An 18416-nucleotide genomic window follows, 5' to 3' on the forward strand; every position below is an offset into this window, starting at 1 on the left:
GTGGTTATAAAGACATATTTTCAATTCGAAAAAAATATTCAAATGACGTGCCCATTTTAGATATTTATTTCACTTATTCTACTAAAGACGTAGATGCACTGAGATATGAAATTTAATGTTTTATACAATACTTACCAATTAAAAAGTTGTTGACCTATCTCTTGAGCCACCCCCCTAAAAAAAGAAATTCTGTGTTTATAAGTGCAATATCGGCTGAGATATTGCTGATAGAAAGTTAAGGAGACGTCTCAAGATGTTAGAAAAGTTTTAATGAACTATGCAACTGGAAAAGAATTTTCCGAATTTATTCTCAAATTTGTCTCTTAATAAATATGCTGGTCTTTCCCTTATTTTCAGAGATTTTTGAACTCAAATATCTTGAATAATATTGCAATTAGGAAGAACGTATTTTTTTTTGTTGGGCTCAGGATAGACAGGGAAAAACTTTCTAATTGAAAATTAAAGGACAGAGGAACCATATAAAAAATCAAATTTTATACCTCAGAACATATACGGTCCCTAGTAAAAAAAAAAAAATAGATATCTAAAATATGCACGTTATTTTTGAATACTTTTCTAATTGAAAGTATGTTTCTATTATTAAACGGTTTAAAAAATAACGGGAGTATGAGTACAAGACTTTACACCCTGTATAATTCGATTGAAAGACACACACACTTTTACATTTATAAAATACAATAAAATTGAGTAAGTATCATTTACCAATCATAATTCAATATCAATACCATTTATTTTGAAATGATAATTGACTATACTTACAGGGTGTGTGGCTTTTGTTAAACTGACACTACTCAGATATAAGCACAACCATCTTGACTACATTTTCATTCACTGTGGCAATGGCCTATGTAGTGCCCTAGTGCCCGTTCTGGTGGACGAATTTCGTTGATACGTGGTATATACGTTATACGGACTATGGGGAAAAAAACTGCAATAAAAAAATATTTCAATTTTTGACCACCAGGTAAGAAAGTGGTGCTTTCTTTACTGTAGTTTTCTTTTTCTCCTGGTTTATATAACGTATATACCAAGTTTCAACGAAATATGTCCATCAGAACGGGTGCTACATAGGTATGAGTAGTGTCGGTTTAGTTATAACCACCCTGTACTTGAGCAAAATCAAGTGTTTAATATTGGTTGAAATTTGTGAAGTTCAATTTGATTAAAGACAATAATTTGAAGAAAATTGAAGAAAAGCAATTTTTGAAGAGCTCTCTTTTTTATGTCGAAAAAAATACCTTAAATTCACAGATAATTATCAGAAAAGTTCGTAGCGTCTCTTGCACTTTTAAAAAATGAGCTATAATTATTTAATGTCCTGCCAGACAAGTAGTACCGTTGTACCTATCACACGTTAGAAAATTTTATCGTACAAAAATCCTTCCAGCACTTTTTTCTAAAAGTGTATCAGTTCCTGGAAAGGTTGTAATACATATAGTGTAGGCAAACAGAAAGTTCAAAGTTTCTCGAAGGTGGTTGCTCATTAATTTAGAAAAACAAATACCTTTACTCTCCAATGGAAATAAAATACATAAACCACTTAGCGGAATCCACAAGCTTTATAATTACGATACACATAAAATTCTTTCTTCGGTGCCCGTATCTAATTTAATTTTTTTTAGGTTTAGGTTATTTGTTGATCCTTCAGTTAATTTGTTTGTACGAGAAATTTTGGCGGCAGAAAATTTCAAGTACTGCATTTGTAATGATGGGTATATTTATTTTATACTTAAAATGAACATAATTACATTATAGCTACTACAGCAAGAGCTGCACATTTTTTTTGAAAAAATAAATGATGTGTAGAAGATTTTTGAATTCTTTTTTGAGAAAATAAGATGACAACTAATGCAAACTAAATGATTTTATCTTAGTGAAGAAGTAACTATAATTTCCAGAGAAATGTATATAATTTAATATAATATACACATCACAGAACATAAAAAATACATTCACGATAAACTCATTTAATGTATAGCTTTAGTTTCATTTTTGCGTGCAGCATACACATTTCTGTAATGTGCATATTTTTCTTCCGGTTAAATTTTACCACAGCACATAAAATCTTCAGATTTTCGTGTTAAAACAGATCATGTTCTTTCACATAGTAGAAGAATTAGAGACGATAAATAAATATATATCACGTTGATTATCTTTCAGTTTGAATCACAATTAGCACACAACAGGATACTTGCTTAGCTCATAACTTCAATAATAAATACAGACTGTCAAGAAAACGGCTAAGTTGGCAATACTTCAAGGTATTCTAGAAAAGAATAATAAAACAACAATAAGTTAAAAAAATTTTAATATTGCCAAAGATTGCGTTTAAATAGAACATTTGATGACAAATAATTCACAAAAATTGTTATTTGTGATGAAAAAACGTGTTTATATTAAAAGGCATTTAGCCCGTCGGGGTACAATTTAGTGTATGCACATTTGTATAAATATTAGTTGGGGGGAACCAAAATTTACAAAAAACAACTGTCTTTTTTTTAGTAAAACTTGCTATCAAACCTGTCGTTATTCCTATACAACTTATTGAATAAAAAAAAGGTGCTCTGATTATTATTATTTATCAAGCAACTTACTTGTGGCTGCAATCTGGTCTTAAAAATATGCGTTTTTCTTAAAATCGGCACTCACAAACATCATGTGTAGTACGCTTTGAATGTTTTGATAACACCGTGTTCCATCAAAAGAAATAAGCTGCTTATGTTTGGAAGCAACAAAACAATTTTCATTCCTGGATTGAAATCAACTGACAGCTGCAGACCAGGTAAATCAACGAAATGACAATCACATTAAAACAACTTTTTCGAGGCTGGCAATAACGTGGACTTCAAAATTGACTTCATGTATGAAACTGTGATCAGTGTGTGGAAAATGACAGATGAAATGCAAGGCTTGGGATTCAATTTCCAAATCACGGTAAAGTTTTCATCTTTAACCACTTTACGATCAAGGACGTAATATTGCGCCCAAACACCAGTGGAATAAATTCAAACAAGTCTGTTTTCTTTCCTCTCCTCAACACCACGAAATTTTGTTGCAACCCTATGAAAAAAAGTTATTTTCGCCTCCGTGATGAGGAGGGAAAAAGCTTCTACTCTAAGGTTAAATAGGTTCTACTATATACATGTACATAAGAGAGGAAAGAGAACAGGTAGATGGAGGGTGAAAAGCGAAATATACTTCATACCTACTCTCTCTTATGTGTAAGCATTACAGAGAGTGTAAAGTAATATACGTTTTCCTCTTTTCTGTTTTTTTCTTACTTTTCTACTTTTTTTCCAACATGCCATTACGTTAGAACAATGTTATCATATTTATCGTCGATTCGTTAAACAGAGATGACCCGAATAGTTTGCCTGTCCCTTGTAAACGAAACGGTTAACAACTTCCCTTGCTTATATCGGCTGCCTCTCAAAAGTAAACGTATTTTCATTACAATTGGTATTATTTGATCCGCTAAACAATTCTTTCTCGATCATCACTTGATAATCACCATCTCATCTCAGCAGGAATCCCATGATTACGTCATCATCATCATCATCATTTTCAATTCACTACTAGGTGAAGGTCACTAAAATTTTTTCCATTTTACTCTGTCTGATGCTTTTGCCATCCAGTTGACTCCAGCCACTTTTCGGATCTCTTAAATCCATCTTGTTTGGAGACGCCTTCTCGGACGTTTAACACCACTGAGGTACTAATCCAGAAAACTTGAGGTCCATCTGTTGTCCTGTCGTCTTGCAATATATCCAGCCCATTTCCAAACGTTTAATTCCTTCCATGATATCATATACCTTTGTGGGGCTTCTAATCCAAGTGATTAGTTTTCTGTCTCTCCTTGTGATGCCTAACATACATCTTTCCATCTTGACCTTTGTGTCGTCTTGATTGTGAGTGTCCATTCTTCTAGTTCGTCTAGATCAGTGGTTCTCAACCTGGGGCCATATGGCCCCCTTGCGGTCCTGGGATATTCTAAGGGGGCCACGGGAGAAAATCAGAAGTAAAGCTTTAAAAAATGAAACGTGGTTGAAAAATATTACTACTTTCAGAATCCATCAGATCCGTCCCAGGGGCATCTTAACCCTTGGGTCTGTGTGGGCATGACCCGGGTCTTCATGTCGATAATGGAGGAAGTGGGGGACTCTGCACTATATGGGATTTGGTACTATGATTTTCATACGTAAGCTGTTATTTCCAGCTAAGTATGGAGGGCCGCCAGAGCAACGGTTGATGTATTTAGAGGGTCGAGTTATCGTGCAGGTTCGTTAGATCGTCCCGTATTTTACACAGACCGTTTTTTACCATATAATTTGACTGCTGGAACTCACTCTTGGATGAGGATGGGGGGGGGCCCTGGATAGGACAGGGGGGGGCCACGAGAAAAAAATGTGATCCATAGGCGGGCCATGAGCTGAAAAAGGTTAAGAAACACTGGTCTAGATTACAGCTGATAATAACAATGTCGGCAGCAAAACACAAATGGTTGAGAGATTCACCATTTACTGTAATTAAATGGTGAATTTCTCAACCATTTGCGTTTCCCATGATTACGTATTAGTCTAGATATGTTATTTTGAAATTTTTATAAACATCGAGAGAGAGAATTTCGAAAGGACATAAATATCACCACTTTTGCACCCTAAAACCAACAAAATCGAAAGACATTGGTTGCAACAGCACTTCAAAAATGTATTTCAAGTAGTATTTTTCTTGAATATTTTTGCAAATGAATGAAAGTATAGTTACAAACATTTTAAGTGGGATTAACTCCATTGGTGGTCCTACCGCATTCCTGCTCTTACCGAGAACCACATAATTCTGTTCAACGGCACTAGCAAGCCCTGTTCAGCAGTAGCACGAACTATCTCCATAACCCATAATTGCTAAAATATAAAAAAAAAGAACTGAAAAATGGGTAACTTCTCAACCGAAGGACTTCAAGCATAAAAGCCCTTCTTCAGCTTTTCCTGAAAACAACCACCACAAGTGGCACCCAATCAAATTATTCCAGTAATTCGGATGAATCAGATAGAGGCAGTGCAACAACATAAGCGGTGCAGAAGTAAAAACATATGCGATGTCGACTATTTGGAGCCACGACCAAATTCATCCGATTTTAACTTTTTAATATTTTTTCTTCGCTACACGCATTCAATTAAACACGTACATCTCTACGACCTTGTCCTTCTCTTCACACGGGTTCTCCATAAAGCCCAGCCTAGAAACCGACTTACGTGCCCAATCGAGTTGCTAGGAATCAGCATGAAAAATTTTGATTCTGGTTATGACGATGGTGTCATAACCCTATCTCTTGAGTGAAACGTTGAAGAAAACTATCGATCACGTCTGCTGAACAATCCAAATAAATTTTGCATTTTTAAATATGTTCTGTTTTCATCAATGCAAAAACTCCTCTCATGATGTAGGAAAATAAATTGCTGTTATGTTTTCAAAATTAGCTTAACAAATTCAGTTTTAATTTTTTCAACAAATGCTAACTAGAAAACGTGAGAGTGAAAGAAAAAGAGATTATATAGATGGAGAGAGAACAAGTTTTTGAGTTTGTAAGTTGTGTACAATTATTCAAAATGAAGTGGTTATACAAAAAGTAAGATAATTTCCACAAATACACTTTAATGATTGAGATGGAAATTGGAAATATAATATATATATTCGAATATAATTTGTTAATTATATTCGAATAATAATATAACCAACTAGAATGTTTTTTAAACTACGAAATTTTTCTTCCATTCTTCGTACTATGTAAGATAGCGACTTGAATTCATCATAGCGATTCCCAACTTTATTTGAAACTTGGGCTTTCATCAAAGCTCTTTTGCTGGAAGCAAATGACATTACATTCTGATTAACTAAAACTACATGTCTTGGGGGAAAAAGGGGTTTTAATTTTCTCTTATCTATTGAGCACTTCAAATTCAATCACATCGTCTTATGTGCAAGAGTGTGTCTTAATACAAAGAAATCACTTCTTTCATAAAAAGGGAATATAGAAGCTGGTACTGTGTAGTATTGAATATCTTTGTAGAGACTTAACTGTAAAAAAATAAAGCGTATATGGGTTTAAAAACTTCTCGAAAGCGAATGGAGTAAGTAATATATGCATGCTTTCCAAGCATCCAACCAATAAATCAAATACGATGTCTACGAGCGTGTAAACAAAAAAATATTACATTCCCACATTAATATTCATTTTTTTAGCACAAGCTATTACTGCACAAAATAGAGCCTAATTTATTTTCATATACCTTGCAGTAGTTCTTCTCAAAATGGTTTTTAATTCAAAAACTTTGAAGGAAAAAAATTTTGAAACCTTTCTTTTTTAGAGTAATGAGTTTTCCTGACACTTTTCGTTGCGTTTTATTTATAAATTTTGTCTTTACTTTTATAAAATGACAACTCATGACTTTAATGTAAAGTTATTTCTGGCTTTGAAGTCATCAAACCAACTTGGGGTGTTTCAAAATCAATAATTTTCAATTTCTTTTTCAGACGAACCTTCCGCTTAGATGGCCTCACAGGGCCACTCATTATGCTCCGGTGTCTGTTAAAACCACTTTAAAATGCACTCACCCACTTCGGATTAATCATTTATTTATTTACACCCACAAAGGGCTGGTCGCACTTACATTGCGGGGAAGAAAGAAAAAAAAGCACGATAAAAAAAGACCAAATAATGACAAACTGTAAATACATTGAGGGGGGGGGGGGCATTAAATTAAAATGAGTATCTGATTAAAATAAACTCGAAATGTCAAAGCTTGATAGTCGTTTGCTAAATAACGCGTACGTCGGTGTACAAACGAGATCGGATGGAAGCCTATTCCAAGCCCTGCCAGCCCGACATAAAAATGTGTGTGAATACTGAAATCGGTTAATTCTCGCAAATGAAATACGCATTCACTGCTGGTGACTTCTGGTGAGAGTTCATGAACTTTATGTTCATGTGATGAAAGAGTATTGTAATTGTATAGGTCAGAACCATAGACAGTTTTATACAGCAATCTGAAGTCGTTGATCAGTCTTCGACATTTGAATAGTTGGTGATCTTCCTGGAACGAAACCGAACTGTTCTTTTGGGATGATATTTCTATTTTGGAAAACTCTAAGACAGGGAAATACGGGCACCTTTCCAACGTTTTGCAAACCACACTCGTCAAAGATTCTCATTATTCCATATATTCATATTCTCATATTTTTTGTATAAGAGAGAGAACCATCTTGTTTTACTCAGACACTATTTGATTTTCGATTTTTTCTAAGAAAAGTTAATAAAGTCCTACAACCGCGTATACCATATTCTTTTGCAATACCACTCTTCCTCTAGCTGTGTAAAAGATTCATGATTCTCGCACATGGAAACACAATCAATGCTTGTTAATACACCTTTGATCTTAATACTCAATAGTACTCAATCTTTTGAACATTCCGTCTGTGGAGGAGTTTATCACTTTCCATACACACATAGTTTCGTATTTCGTGTTTCGTGAGTACATAGTAGCGATGACTTCATTGGCATCTGTTCCCGGCTGGTGCTGATGAAGTCACCTAAAATCCAATAGAAAACCAGCTGCACTCGGAAGAAGCGTAACTCGGAAAAAGAAGCTCGAAAGAAGCTGTGTGTCGGACTGGTAACGAAATCATTGATTCTTGCTCATAGCCACGAAAAACATATAGTGAACACAAATTGAACCAAGGTACAATTTTTGTTCACTATAATTTTTTATGATGCTGCAAGCTAGGCTACATGCTATATTTTCGATAAGATCGGTAAAGCACGAAATTAAGAAAAATAAAGAAAAGAATGAATCTCTCTAAAGTAGTGTTTCTCAAAGTGTGTGTCGCGGCTCCTAGGGGCGTCTCGGTTAGCTGGAAATATCGATTTGTATGCCTATTTATGCTTTGAAGTGGTTCTTCTATATGGGGAAATATCTACCAAACTGTTCTGGGGAGCCGTAGAAGAACCATGAGTTGGGCAAGGGAGCCACGGGTAACAAAAGCTTGAGAACCCATGCTGTAAAGGGTAGAAAATAATTTTGAGAAAACAGACATTTTGCAAATGATATATTTGAATACTGAGATGACTCAAACTTCGAATTATCCTGAAGTCCCCCTGGTATAATATTTTTTCCATCTCTATTCCCGAACCGGGGCCACACCTATCTCCCACCCATCTCCAAGATGGCTGTGCTTTTAAATAGTCTTTTCATTATTTGAAAGCCAATTGAGAATATAGATTAGATATCCCGTTTTTTTATGAATGTTGTCATTCACCTAAAATGTTATGTATAGTAAGCATAATTTAAAAAATCTAATCGGTATAGTCAAATAAGTCAGACTAATTTGAATTTCAAATAAAAAATTTTGATGGGATTAAAAAAAAATTTAATCGAATGTCAAAAAAATTTTAATCGAATTTCAAAAAAATTTTAATCGAATTTCAAAAAAATTTTAATCGAATTTCAAAAAAATTTAATTTATTTTGTGAAAATTTAATTTATTTTGTGAAAATTTAATTTATTTTGTGAAAATTTAATTTATTTTGTGAAAATTTAATTTATTTTGTGAAAATTTAATTTATTTTGTGAAAATTTAAATGATTTTAAATGAATTTAATTGATTTTGTGAAAATTTAATTTATTTTGTGAAAATTTAAATGATTTTAAATGAATTTAATTGATTTTGTGAAAATTTAATTTATTTTGTGAAAATTTAAATGATTTTAAATGAATTTAATTGATTTTGTGAAAATTTAAATGATTTTAAATGAATTTAATTGATTTTGTGAAAATTTAAATGATTTTAAATGAATTTTAATCGATTTTCAAAATTTTTTTCAATGAATTTTAATCGATTTTCAAATTTTTTTCAATGAATTTTAATCGATTTTCAAATTTTTTTCAATGAATTTTAATCGATTTTCAAATTTTTTTCAATGAATTTTAATCGATTTTCAAATTTTTTTCAATGAATTTTAATCGATTTTCAAATTTTTTTCAATGAATTTTAATCGATTTTCAAATTTTTTTCAATGAATTTTAATCGATTTTCAAATTTTTTTCAATGAATTTTAATCGATTTTCAAATTTTTTTCAATGAATTTTAATCGATTTTCACATTTTTTTTTTCAATGAATTTTAATCGGATTGAGATGGAGTTGACTAAACTTCACTTACAGGTTTTAGGTAACAAATTTGAACCATGTATAATTGAACTGTCGGCGGTGCACCTCAGAAACTAGTACCTTTGTTAATATTTAGGAAATAGAGGAAAAAAGAAGTGTGGAACAGGTTTTATCTATTCTACCCACAACCAACCTTCCCCTAAATATGTGATAATGTTATGAAAATATGTAAATAGACATTATTTACCATTTATTATGTCATCTTTCACCTGTAAATAGTCATTTACAGGTGAATCAAACGTTCGAGACGTTTTTCATCGCCGAAAGTTGCCCTTGCGGGTGATTCTGTGGGTGGGAACAAATCAGGTAGGAGCGAATATTAGTGAGTCTCTGTCAGAGTACCGGGATTTACTATTATCCGCTAGGGAGGGGGGTTCAGATGTGGCAGTGATTCCAGTGCTGCCAAGGGGTAGTAGGGGATATAGGAGTAGGATCCACCAATTCAATATAGGCCTGAAGGACATTTGCTCCTCACTTGGGGTCACGTTCTTGGAGCTTCCCGCATTTACCGATAGGTGGCTTCGTTCGGATGGGATCCATCTAAATAAGAGAGGGGTCTGGGAGGTTTACGATAGTCTTAGGTCAGGTTTTTTACTCCCAGACCACGTAGTCGGGAATGCGGGTTAGTTAATGATAATCACAACAGTACTGACGGGGAATTACCCACCTCTGACTTGGATGGCTTCTCGATTGACAACAAACCACCGGGCAAATTAAAATGTGTGTTAATAAATGCCAGGAGCTTGGGTAACAAGAAAGATTTTTTAGAAACTATGATAGTTGTGGAGGACTTGGATCTTATAGCCATTACAGAATCTTGGGCAAACGATGGGGATGAATCTTTCTTACACATCTCCGGATACGATACTTTTTTGAGAAATAGATCTGATAGGAAAGGGGGTGGAGTGTTGATATACGTGAAATCATGTTTGAAGGCTAGAGAGTGTAACGTACAGAGAAGTGATATTGAAACCATATGGGTTGAACTTGAGAACAAAAGACGTCATAAGCTTATTGTTGGGGTTTGTTACAATCCACCGAATAGGGATCAAAACTACATCGCCAAAATGCACGATGAAATTTCCTACATGTGTAAGCGGAAGAGGGTTCTCATACTAGGGGATTTCAATTACCCGGGTATTGATTGGGAGAACCTTTCATCTGGAAATCAGTATGAAAGAGACTTTCTTAAGTTGGTGCTCGAAAATTTTTTGTATCAGCATGTATCAGAAGCCACTAGGGGTACTGCTATTTTGGATTTAGTTCTTACTAGTTCTGAGGATCTAGTTGAACATGTTTCGGTGGGGGAAGAGTTTTCTTCCAGTGATCATCGTATCGTCAGATTTCACTGTAACTTTTCCTCGGGTAAGGTTGATAACAAAAGATTGGTTCCTTGTTTTCGGAGAACTAACTTTGATGTTTTGCGAAGAAGGTTAGCGGAAGTTTTCAAAGACCGGTTGGAATCAGTAGGGGTGGTAAGTCAATGGGAAGAATTTAGTACGAAGCTGTCCTCTGTTTTGCACGACGTCATACCCTTTGTTCGAAAAAAGCGTGTTTGTACATCACACCCTCTATGGTTCACGGATAGCGTGCGGAACCTTTATCTTGAAAAGAAAAGAGCATTCAGAGAGTATAAAAGTGGACGAGGTGACCTATCATTGTTTACTGATAAAAGAAGACTGTTGAAGAAAGCGATAAGGGATAGTAAAAAGCAAGTTGAATCTAGGTTGGCAGATAACATTGGCTCTGACCCAAAATCATTTTTCCGATACGTCAATAATGGATGTAAGGGGACAGTTGGCCCCCTCTCGATAGGAGGCTCAAAAGTAGAGAGCAATGTAGGCATGTGTAGTGCTTTCAATGACTTTTTCGCGTCGGTTTTTAATGGAGATAATGATATTCGATATACGGGTGTTGCATGGGGTAATAAAACGCTCAACGATATTCAAGTGGAAGACGTGGAGGTCCTAAATCTTCTAAGAAATGTATGTGCAAGCAAAGCACCAGGACCAGATGATATCTATCCCAGGGTTCTCAGGGAAGGTGCTAATGAATTGTTGGGGCCAGTCGCACAGATATACAGGAGTAGTGTTGCTGAGGGTATCGTCCCGAGAGATTGGAAACTGGCTAACGTTGTTCCGATATTTAAGAAGGGTAGTAGAGAAGTGGTGTCTAATTATCGTCCAGTGAGTTTGACGAGCTCCCTCTCGAAAATTTTGGAAATTATCATCAAAAGGCAGTTTGTGAAGTGGATAGACGAGAATAATGTATTGTCGGATAATCAGCATGGGTTCAGGAAGGGGAAGTCATGTGTAACTAACCTCCTTTGCTTCTATGATTACGTGACTAAGGCTTTGGGTAAGAGCAAAAATGTCGACGTTGTTTACCTTGATTTCCAGAAGGCATTCGATCGGGTCCAACATGGCAAACTCTTGAAGCGTTTACACGAGATTGGAATAGGGGGCAACTTGCTGAATTGGATAGAATCGTGGTTAAGAGATAGGTCGCAACGAGTTATGGTGAACGGGGAATTCTCTGGTTGGACAGACGTCACAAGTGGAGTTCCTCAGGGAAGTGTCCTTGGCCCCATACTTTTTTCACTTTTTATCGATAAACTCGATCAGGGTATCGATGGAATTACTAGCAAATTCGCAGATGATGTGAAGCTAATGGGGGTAATCGGGAATGAAAGCGATAGGGAGTTGCTCCAGACCAACTTAAACAAGATTGCAGCATGGGCAAATGAATGGAGCATGACGTTTAGCGTAGATAAGTGCATGGTCGCTCATTTTGGTTCGAACAACCCACGGTTCTCTTACGAGTTGAATGGTGTCACTATCCCGGATGCAACTAGAGTCACCGATTTGGGAATTCTCATTGACGAGCGACTTAAGTTTTCTGAACATTGTTCAGCGGTTGTCAAAAAATCGAATAGAATGCTTGGTCTCATTTTCAAAAAGGTCTCTTCGCGTTCTCCTAAAGTCATTCTTCCTCTTTTTCGAGGCTTAGTTCGTCCTGGACTGGAGTATGCTGTAAGGTTTTGGAGACCATACCTACAGAGGGACATAGACTTGGTTGAAGGGGTGCAGAGAAGAGCTACGCGTGTCCTTATTGGCACACAGGGCTTGAGTTATGAAGAAAGACTTCATTTTTTGAATATGTTTACATTGGATGAACGCAGGTGTCGAGGAGATATGATCGAAGTGTTCAAAATTTTCAATGGGATGGATAGGATGGACCATGAACTTTTAGTACACCGCCAATCGACTGCTTTTACAAGGGGACACCAGTATCGATTGGTGAGGGACAATGCAAGGTTATGGTGTCGCAGGGAATTTTTCTCCAATAGGGTTGTTAATAAATGGAATAGCTTACCCCCGGAGGTAGTAAATTGTAACACAATTGACACGTTTAAAAAGAAATACGATAAACATGTTGGGGTAAATCGAGAAGCTATCCATTCTTAGAATAAGACAACCATAAGTAATCTTTATGGGCATCGTATAATATTTTATCATGTGTATATATTGTTTGTAATTTGTGTTAATTGCATTTTTAATTGGGTTGCTGTATTTTTGAAACATATGACAACCATATTTTTATGGGCATCTTTTTATCAGCCACCTCGTTGGGCATTTTGCCTGTTGTGGCGTTGTATTTGTATTTGTATTTGTATTTGTATTAACTCATTTCTCTGAAATCTCGCCAAATTGGAAACAAACTTGGCGAATTTAGTGACGGTTCCGTTGATTTGGTGATGTCATGAAGCCGAAAGATCTTTTCAGAAGCTTCCTGACTTTTCTTTTCTTATGCAAAAGCGCCGCCAGAGCAGAACTGAGCACTTTGTACGTATTTTTTTTAATATTAGATCCCTTGTATGTGAGAGAAGACGCTCTCTGTTTAGCGTGTTACGTCAAATCGCTGCTTGTGAATACGTGTAAATAGCTGTTCTGTAAAATAAATCTGCATTGTCCTTGAAATTGGGGTGGGGGGCTTCGTGCTTTACCATCCCGGGTGCTTGAGAGATACATTATCCGGACAATATTATAATTTTTTACTCATGAAACCGTAGCGAAGGCGAAAGAAGGAAAAAAAAAAACAATAATGCTTGGTAAAGAAGAAAAAAAAACCAATGCCCGTTCAGAGGGGTTACCAATGAAGCGTCTGGTTAAGGTAAAGAAGGGAAAGAGCGTAGAATGCATTTCTTCCATGTACTCTAGGCCGAAATATGTTGCTCTTCATCAGTTAATCAACGTCGAATCAGTCGTCCGCTCTCGACGTCAGACCCTGCATAAGTACAGTATTTTCACGATTTTCATCAACTAGTGGTTTGCGATAGAATTTTTTACGGCCATTTTTTTGTGTGTGTGTGTGTTCAATTTCATGCCTATTATCATCTCCCTAAGTTTGTCACTGCTTCAACAGAACACCTTTAGGAATTCAGCTGTAATTTGGATACTTTCGAGCTGCCTGACCAGGGCGTACAAAGGATCGACCTTTGCAGGGGGCATAAAAGTTTTGGGAGGCACAAAAATTTTCATCTCGAGAAATTTTGAGTTACCACCCTTCAAAAAAAGCATTTAAATAAACATAAATTGCTTAATATAGCATATAAAGGGTATTATCTTTCGATATTTCATTTTTTTTCACTGAAACATCAATTTCCTTCTAATTTTTGGTCGGATTGGGGGGGGGGGGAAATGGACCCTCTGCGTGAGCCTCTGTGCCTGACGGATGAAAATTCGTGACTCAAGGTGGGAGAGGTAGACTGTTACTTGTGTATACGTTATGGAGCCAATATAAGACATGGAACCGTAGTGTCAAATTGCTGGGTCTTAGATGGCTACGATGTGTTTGCGAAGAAATATTTCGTGTTGTCCAGGTATAGTTGCTTTATTAGATTTTGTGTTTTGTTAGTAGGATATCTTAACATTATGCATTTCCTTTATACTGTGATATCATTCAAATTAAACAGATCTATCGAGACGTTCTGAACCGACGTACACTAAAAAAATAATAAATTTCAAACAATAAAAATATACAAATAGAACAAAAAATACTCGTGAAATGTAATGTCTTTTAGAAAGAATAAGCAACGTTAGCAATATTATGTTTATATCTCAACCATAAATACCACATGGTTGCTAAATAAAAAAAAACCTATATATATCAAGCAAGATAGTGAAAGCGATATAAAAGTATTTGGCAGTAAAAGTAGTAAAATATGTTAAAGAAATACAAAGGAATACACACATTAAAGTCAGGTATTCACCTTCAGCATCTGTAGAGGTGGATGGCTTTTCAGCATTTTGGGTTGTAAGTGGAGTTGGCGTTGCGCTTCGTTTCATGGAAGAATCTTCAGAGATCTTTTGTTGAACATCGATGTATATTATATCCTCGTCGTTTTTGCTGTCAGTCGATTCGCGACGCCTCCGTTCCAAAGTTGGATCTGCTGCCAAGATTCGTGTTTGTTTGGTTCGTACACATCCGTCTTTGCCTACAGCTGCAGTGACACCAGTGGGTATTTCTCTTCTTTTCACAATTGTAACGCACGGATTTATACTTCGTATTGGAGACGGACATTTTATATCGACCCTTTCTTCTTCTTCGCTAGCAGAATCTTCATCGAAAGCGGGAATAATATAATTTACTTCACTGTCTGATTTCTCCTCTTCGAGATCTTTTGATTTACCGGGAATGGTGTTGAGAGTTCCAACGATTTCTGACTTTAGTGAGTGATCTTTCGGGCCTGTCAAAGCTCTTCTGTACGGACCAGGGCTAGATCTCAGTTTTTGCCACGTATGTGGAAAAGCCAGACTTGGAGTGCAAGGAGCCGAGCGACCTAAAAAATATTTAAGTAACATTTAAAACAAGAAGTGACATTAGGATCTGGAATTGATACAAGGAAATTCACTTCCTAATTCTTTGAACTCAGAATTATTGCGTTGAAAATTAGTGTTCCTTCGTGTTATCCCTATGGAACTTTTCTTTAATAATCAATGCAAATTTCATCGGCGAAGATTTCAAAATCATTTGAACCGAATAGGAAATAAATGATAAAAAAAATACTCTTACCAGATATATTCCATTGCTGTCCTCGAGTATTCTGGTGATTACTTGGTGTTTTTGGGTACGTAGTATTTTCTACAAGACTATGTTTGCTCGTAGATTGCTGAACCGAAAGAACAGCTTTCCTTGCACACCACAATTCAACAATAGTTTTCAATTCCCGTATAATATCTTGTCCTCTTTGAGTGCGAAATTGAAAAGTTCCTTCTCCTGTTGAAGATCGCCTTTGAGAGAATAAAGGAGTTATGGAAACTGACGTGGGTACCATTAAATGTGATATCAAACTTGAATTCCCAATTAGTATAAAGTCGGCATTACAGTATAAAACTTTTGCAAAAGCTCTTTGATAACACTTGAAAAATGCAACCAATAAGCGTAACGGATACATTCGAGTGAATGTAACCAATAGGCTTATTGGTTGTTTTTCTCAAGTTTTGTAAAAGATCTGTTATCAAACTTTTATAGTGTAATCTCGACCTAAGAAAACCAGTATCGCAGATTTATCATTTCACATGAATGTGAAAACATTCTTTTAGGTAGATGAGCAATCAATTTGTTTGGAACAAATGCGAAACAGTTTATCACATGTTTGGAAAGATCATTTCTTTCTTTTCCCGAAACTTTAACACTTTTACTCCTACTGAACCATATACCATATTCCCCTGCAGGAAGCATCGAAGCAGACCAACATACAAATGGGCCAGACTCTAGCATTCAAAAAAGCTGGTGTCCCCCCGATTTTTATGGTATGCCGGCTAAGGCGCTGGAATACAGTATATTCCATACAGGTTCTAAAATTGGTAGTGAAAGGGTTAAGAAAAAATAGCTGTCCTTTCTTCATGCGTAATACATAATAGTGGAATGTGCAACTAAAAAAAACTTTCGTGACAGCAACAGAAAGATCATGAATTCATGAACTTTTTCTTTTAGAGTCAAGGTTGGTGTGCGGTGATCCAACAAATCTATTTTAGCTTTTTGTAACAAATGAATGATTCACGAATTCATCATTAGGTAATCAGTTTCATGCCAATATACGCTTTAATATATTAGGCTGGGATTACACTATAAAAGTTTTGTAAAAGCTCTTTGATAAAACTTGAAAAATGCAACCAATAAGCGTATCGGTTACATTCGAGAGAATGTAACTGATACGCTTATTGGTTGCATTTTTCAATTTTTATAAAATAATTTTTAGGAAACTTTTATAATGTAATTCTGGCCTTAGAGAAATTATATGTTTTTGAATAATCAAAATTGTCTCGAAAATGAAATAAATTAATGGAAAGAGTTTAAAAATATTGATAAGTTTTGTTCTGGTCAGAATAAATTATATGCAGAGAGAGAGAGAGAGAGAGAGAGAGAGACGTGTGTGATGTCATTCTTCGCTTTAATACGAAGTACAGCTGACTGGTGTGGGGATACATTTTGTGAGTAAAATTCTACATGCCTTTGTGGGGAGTCGAAACATCGTCCCCCTCGCAATTCAGGTGAGTGCATTAGACCAGAATGCAACAGAAGCACCGATATTTTCCTTCCTTAGAGCGTATAAGAAAGTCGAATGGAACTGTACTGCCCATTGCAACAAATATAAATGTTGATCAAATACGAAATCTTTCTGACTGATACAGCAGTCCAGTTATATACGTTGTAATTATTGATTTACTGAATTGAGCTGCTCTTTGAAACCACTATGCGAATCACGTATCAGATATATGGAATATTGTATGTGAGATTGCGAATATAGGATATAAAACGCATAGACGGAGATAGACGTGGAAGTCGGGGGGGGGGGCACGGTCATAATTGCTATGGGGGCACGATGATTATGTCAATTCATATATACACATATACATTAGATCAGTCCAATCCACCTTTGAAGCTGGGGGGCCCATCCTCCCCGTTTCTCCGCCCATGATAAAACGGCAAATATTAGGGATGGAGGTTGAGGAGAAATTTTGAAGAGACAACTGGAGAAATACTTAGTGTAGAACGTTGGAAAGTGAAATGAGATTTACATATACATGAATCGAGCTCCGATAGAAAATAAGGGAGTCAATCGTTCTAAATTCAGTAGTCCCTACTTCACAGAAATTAACTCAAAATATGAGTAACGACGGAGAAATTTCGAATGCGATTTTAATACTTGCTACGCAAGTCATTATCCTCATGTCCTGAGATGAAGAAATATTTCCACATATCTCACTATATCACATGGTAATCTTACATAAAGAATGAAATGAAAACTATTGAACAACCGAGAGAAATTTGCTATTGCATACTTTGCATTTACTATTGAATTTACTTAGATATCTATACACATAAAATAACATGTCCTGACTGATTCACTGATTAATGAAATTCGGTCAGTAGCTTTATTCCATGACGTAAAGACTAAATAAGAAGAAATATTTTGAAATTCGACCTTAGAGTCATAAGGGGGTTCAAAGGTTACATAGAGAAATCACGCCGAGCCGAAACAGCTGAAAGCAGTCCACGACCTCTCGATTGATAAAAACCTACAAACTGATATCGTTTTCCTAGATTTCTCTAAAACCTTTGATAAAGTTCTCCATGATAAACTTCTTAAACTCTCAAACTTTGGCCTCAACGTACAATTACTTAATTGGGTGGAGGCTTTCTTAAAACATCGTGAACAGTTTGTCCATTTTAATGATCATAACTCCCTGTACACCCCCGTAAAGTCTGGAGCCTCCGAAGGATCGGCCCTCTCCCCATTACTCTTCTTAATTTGCATTGAGGACCTCCCAGAATCCCTCAACTGCACCACTAGATTATTTGTTGATGATTGTGCAATTTACCATATCATTCGCCATGAATCTGATCAAGAAGTCCAACATAACCTCACTTCCATCGTGGACTGGTGTTCTTCATGGCAAATGCCAATCAATATCTCAAGAACGGTTCGCATAAAAGTTACCCGTAAATTACTTTCCTCTTGAATACTCGTACTCCATCAATAATTTAACGTTATCTCAAGTTTCTCAAATCAAATACCTCTGTGTCATAATCTCAGCCGACCAACATTGGAACAAACATGTTGACTACGAAGTACGAAAGCCTGGATAACCAAACGGAGATCGAG

General features: G+C 35.9%; 1 protein-coding gene across 2 annotated transcripts in view; it reads right to left on the reverse strand.

Moving 5' to 3' along the window:
• Positions 1 to 1956: 1956 nt before the first annotated feature.
• LOC149080604 (uncharacterized) overlaps positions 1957 to 18416 on the reverse strand; it is a 258750-nt gene continuing 242290 nt past the window's right edge. The window contains exons 5-7 of one of the 2 annotated variants that reach the window (XM_089239756.1): positions 15320 to 15537; positions 14517 to 15086; positions 1957 to 2287 (exon numbers count right to left, since the gene is read on the reverse strand). In XM_089239756.1, coding sequence (XP_089095882.1) covers positions 2262 to 2287; positions 14517 to 15086; positions 15320 to 15537 — 814 coding nt within the window. In that variant the 3' untranslated portion in view covers positions 1957 to 2261. Of the gene's footprint in view, positions 2288 to 14497; positions 15087 to 15319; positions 15538 to 18416 lie in introns of both variants that reach the window. The other variant, XM_089239755.1, reaches the window with a different exon arrangement.

Source organism: Pholcus phalangioides, unplaced genomic scaffold (genome assembly GCF_987345545.1).
Source record: "Pholcus phalangioides strain wild (caught in Gottingen) unplaced genomic scaffold, Ppha-v1.0 ptg000011l_1, whole genome shotgun sequence".
Classification (NCBI taxonomy): Eukaryota; Metazoa; Arthropoda; class Arachnida; order Araneae; family Pholcidae; genus Pholcus; species Pholcus phalangioides.